Below are 5302 nucleotides of genomic sequence, written 5' to 3' on the forward strand. Positions count from 1 at the left end.
ACCACTTTAAAATCTGGAGTACTTTCCTAAGGCAATCAAAATTTACTAACTTAAAATCAATGATTTTTCAAACCATTATGTAAATGAATTTCCTTTAAAAATAATGTCTATTTGGTAAATCCATAGAAAATTGCTCAGATGTTATCTAAATATCCCACAAAGGTTTTTTTGGCTTCTTTTATAAGAAGTATCAAGGCTACATTGAAAAAAAAATACAGGTGCTAGCCAAGCGTAAGCCTCAGAAAACATCTAAATATGGTGCCCTCTGGAAGAAAACATACAGGGAAATCTGGGAAGACATCAATGGAGGATCAGGTTATAACAGCCTATGACTTTGAGAAAGAAGTTAAAAAAGATCTGAGTGGTTCAGAGGAGGATGTTACTGAAGGGAAGACTCCAGTAATTGATAAGCATGGGAAGAAAAGGATTTCTGCAGCAATATTTGAAGATGTGGGGGGTGAAGTACAAAATATGCTGGAAAGATTTGGAGCTGACATTAACAAGGCTCTTCTTGCCAAGAGAAAAAGACTAGAATTGTATACAAAGGCTTCTCTCAAAACTAGTAACCAGAAAATTGAACATGTTTGGAAAACCCAACAAGAGCAAAGGCAGAAGCTTAACCAAGAATATTCTCAGCAGTTTCTGATTTTGTTTCAGCAGTGGGATATACATATGCAGAAAGCTGAGGAACAAGAACAAAAACTAGCTAACATGTTTCGACAGCAACAAAAAGTTTTTCAACAATCTAGACTTGTTCAGAGCCAGAGACTGAAAACAATTAGACAGTTATATGAGCAGTTCATAAAGAGTATGGAGGACTTGGAGAAGAATCATGATAATCTACTTACTGGTGCACAAAATGAACTTAGAAAAGAAATGGCTATGTTGCAAAAAAAATTATGATGGAAACTCAGCAGCAAGAGATGGCAAGTGTTCAAAAGTCTCTTCTATCCATGTTATTCTGATGACTCTTTGAAGGAAGAACTTGAACCTAAGTAATATGATACAATTATAACATTAGCTATGAGGCATGTAATTCTTATAGAGTGGTTTAAAATTTCTAGTTTAAAATAATACATCGTGTTAATTGTTGGCTTAAGTGCAAGAACCCTCCTTCTGTTAACCTTCACATAAAGCTGAACAGTTATGTGAGTAGTAGCAATTCCTAAATTAGGGGAAGGAAGGACCTTAGAAATCTTAGACTGGTTATCTCACAGAAAAAAGACAAACAAATGACTGATTACCATGACAAATATACCAAGCTTCCAGCTCTTTAATAGTTAATAGTGAATTTTTCTCTTTAATACTTGTCAATTAACTTTTAGCAATAAAGATGATTTAATTTAAAAAAAATACATACTATTTCCCTTTTTGAACTGCAACATTCTCTTTAAGACAGACTTCATGTTACATACAATGGCATGCCCCAAACCAAGAAAATATACCCAAATTCTTAAGATTGATGTCAGTAAATACATAAGTGCCTTACTCAATAGATGTTACAGTAGCATCTCCAGCAACAAAGAGCTGGCATTCAGCCAAGCTATGAGCAGCAAAGCCTGTGCCTATGGGGGCTGGGCTACAGTAAGAAACCCACACAGTGCCAGGATCGTAAGCCAAGAAAGGCTGACCACTTTGGAGCTGGCAGGGGAAACACAGCATAAAATTTTGCTAGAGATCATTACTTTGTATGGCAGATACTGGCCACTGCTGGGAAGCAAAAGAAACTGATCAATTGTTGTGAAGAAGTAATATAGTAGGTGGTTCATCTTGAGCAAAGCCACAAAGAGACAGAGGTCCCTCAAAAGTTGGCATTCTATTGTATATGTCATTGGCTGAAATACACTCTGAAATAAGATTCAAAATTAATGTCTGAAGGACACATATATATAACATCACAAAATTTGAGACAGCTTCCTCAACAAGGAAAATGCAATTTTAAATTTCCATCATCATCATTATTTTCATCATAAGCCACTTAAGTTACTCAATTTTTAACTTCAGTGTATTTATACATTTATTACAGAATACGTGGGGTGGTGGAAAGAAGGCAAGAAACAAAGATAAAAAGATTGTTTGCAACCTGGGTTATAAAGGTCGCTTTATGTCACACCGAAATTTTTTTAACATTATGCTTCTTTCAGTAAAGATTCTTTTAATGTTTTAAGCATGATCAGATTTGCAGGGAAAAGAAGAGAAAGGAGGTAAAGGTAGGGAAACAGGAAATAGTCATATAGGTAAGATTTGTTCTATGGACTGAATGCTTGGTTTTCCCAAAATTTGTATGTTGAAACCTATTGGATGGCAATTGGAGGTAAGAATTTTAGGATGTGGATTAGATCATGGGGATAGAACCCTCACAGATGGGATTTGTGCTCTTATAAAGAAACGGCAGAGGGTGCCCTTGCTCCTTCCCCCATGTGATAACACAGGAACAAGAAGATTGTATATGAACCAGGAAATGGACTCTCACTAGAGACAAAATCTTCCTGTACCTTAATCTCAGACTTGCCAGGCTCCAGAATAGTGAGAAATAAATTTCTGTTGTTTATAAGCCACTTAGTCTACTGTATTTTCGTTATAGCAGCCCAAATGGATTACAACAATTTGGTAAGACTCTGAAGCAAAGTTATGGCCAGGGGAAAGATTTGATTAAAAAAAATAAGATAAATAAAAGGTGGACTTCACAGAGCTTAGTGACTGAAAGGTATCATTTTACAACAGGACTCCCACAGAGCTAAATGTGGACACTGCCACAAATTTGATGAGACAATCTAGACTTGTAAAAAACTTTACTCGAAATTGCAAATTTTGCTTATTTTAGTTAATTACCAGTACTTATTACATCTGTTTGCCTTTGGAGACCCAATCCAAGATATGTTGCTCTACTCACATCATTAATCCAAATTAAATTGTGTATAATGAGTATAGTATATTTCAAGAATAATTGGGACCACCTGTTTAAAAACACTTTGAACCTAAAGATTATGTCTTCTTTCTTTGTAAATTGCAAAGAAATAAAAGGATATTACTGCCAATGTGTTAAACATTTCCAGGCTTCTTTGTTTCTCATTCTTAACCATTATTTCTCTTACAAGTATTTCAATGACAGGAGGCCAAACCCTAGCTTGTAACAAGTAGTTTAACAGTTTAGCAGTTCTGTGAAGGTCTCCAGTGGACAAGTCTGTATCATCAAACTACCCAGGCTGGCACCTTTCCACTCCTCAATTCTCATTTACAACTGAAAATTCAGTAAATTTTCTTGGCAAGTAATCAGAACACATGAAGGAAGAAAGACCTTAGGAAGACCCTAGGGGGTTAAAAGATAATCCAATTACACTATTCGCTAAGTGTTTCTGTATCTTTCACACCTGAAAGGAAGAGGTTTGAACCTCTTGAAATATGAGTCATCAAACAACTTTAACTTTCTATTTTGGGTATTATGTATTTCTCCTGTAGAGGAAAAAAAGCAATTTTTTCTGTGTTTTGCCATCTTGTGGTATTAAATAAAATTATAACTTGACAAACATATACCTAAGATATAAGAAGTGTTGACCCAATAAGCTTAGAAAGAGCAAAGCTAATGTTTTATTTTGTTTGATTTTTAAAACGTCACACAGCATTTCTGATAATTTTACAGAACATCAAAGATATTTCTCATGTCCTTTCAAAATTAGGGCACCAGATTTCCATCAATACGCATTGAGCACTTCTCATATATTAGAAACCCAATAAATGTTTACTGGGGATCACTTTATTCAAGCTTTCTTTAATTTAGTTAATGTAGAGGTAATGGTTTAACTTTTCCATTCTTATAATCTGAAGGCTAAATCATGATTTATGTTGTAACACATATTCATTCCATTTATTTTTCAGTTTCAAGTAAGCAGTCATACTAAAATTTGAAAACCATGATCAATATACCAGAAAAAAATAAGCAAATAAAAGTAGTTGACTATTACAATCAAATTAAATTTACAACAAATTTAACCCAATATGATGCAATTGGGTTAATAGTACCCAGACTACATGGCTAGGAGGCATAAGTAGTAAGAGTTCACATAAATAATTGTAATTAAGATGATTCTTACAGGATCAATTTTTGGCTTTCCTCTTCTCACTTATTTCTTTAGTGCTTATGATTAGTATCCCTTACATTACACTTTGCATCAATTAATCATGCCAGTCTCATTTCAATATTATGGGAAATGTGCATCAAAATACTCTGAATAATATTCCCTGACAGATAAGCCCCTCTTGACACTGAATTTTACTCCACAGTGCACCCAAAGCTCATCTCCCCTGTCTTTGCATTTCTATTCTGCTATGTCTTTTACATAGCACAGAGTGACTCAAGCATCTTCGTTGATTCTCAAAAAGTATGGCTCTTGGTCACCAGTCACCAAGTGCAGCAAGGCATGTAAAACAGCTGACACAGCATAAAATCGCAGCCAAGAAGCTACAGAGGCCTGAGTAGTGGGAACCACTTGGATCAATCTATTCCAGGGAAGGGCCCTGAGGTTGGAGGCGTACACTAGAGAAAAGCAAAGAGCACATCAGGTTCTCTTTCTATCAGATCAAATATTTCCAAGGAAGAAAAGGAATACACTCAAAAACATTTGTGCCATGCTTATCCACTAACTTTGGGAACAGCTACGTGGAGATAGATTGCCTTGATGTGTTTTGTCCCTGCTTCTTTCCCCTCAACAACACTTTGACAGTGTTCTATTCATGTATGTCATTTACTGACAATAACTCGTGTTTGTTTCATTTGAAAAGAACCGTATTATAAAAGCAGAACTGGGATCCCTCACTTTTTCCACTCTTGATATACAGAACCTATGGAAATCCTTTTGTATTCTAATGTACATCTGGGAAAACATAAATCAATGAGCCAAAATGTCAATATGACAAAGTGGTTTCAAATGTGAGATCTACAATCAGAAGGCACAGGTGCTGCACTTGATATGCTACCTTGGGCAAGTTTCTTTAGCTTCTACGTACTTTAGTTTCCTCATCTGTAAATTAAAGATAATAACTGTACCAACTTCACAGGGCTGATGTGGGAATAAATGAGTTTATGCATGTGAAGCATTTAAAATGATGACTGGCATAATAATAAAAATAAAATGAAAATAAAATAAAATAAAATAATGACAGGCATATAACATCAATAAATGTTAGCTAGTATAATTACCTCTATCTGAAGATATTTTCAGAGCTCATGAGAAGGTACTATGGCACACACACACACACACAAAATCCAAAAATCCAGGAGAAAAATAAGACCCTAAGGCCATCT

At 35.1% G+C, this 5302-nt stretch overlaps 1 protein-coding gene across 1 annotated transcript; it reads left to right on the forward strand.

Annotated features, from left to right (window-relative positions):
• Nucleotides 1-244: 244 nt before the first annotated feature.
• LOC110573790 (synaptonemal complex protein 3-like) lies at nt 245-903 on the forward strand. Its single transcript, XM_021682411.2, has one exon. It carries the CDS (start codon nt 256-258, stop codon nt 901-903), a length of 648 nt encoding a protein of 215 aa, XP_021538086.2. The 5' UTR covers nt 245-255.
• The last annotated feature ends 4399 nt before the right edge of the window (nt 904-5302 follow it).

This window comes from Neomonachus schauinslandi, chromosome 13, assembly GCF_002201575.2.
Source record: "Neomonachus schauinslandi chromosome 13, ASM220157v2, whole genome shotgun sequence".
Lineage (NCBI taxonomy): Eukaryota > Metazoa > Chordata > Mammalia > Carnivora > Phocidae > Neomonachus > Neomonachus schauinslandi.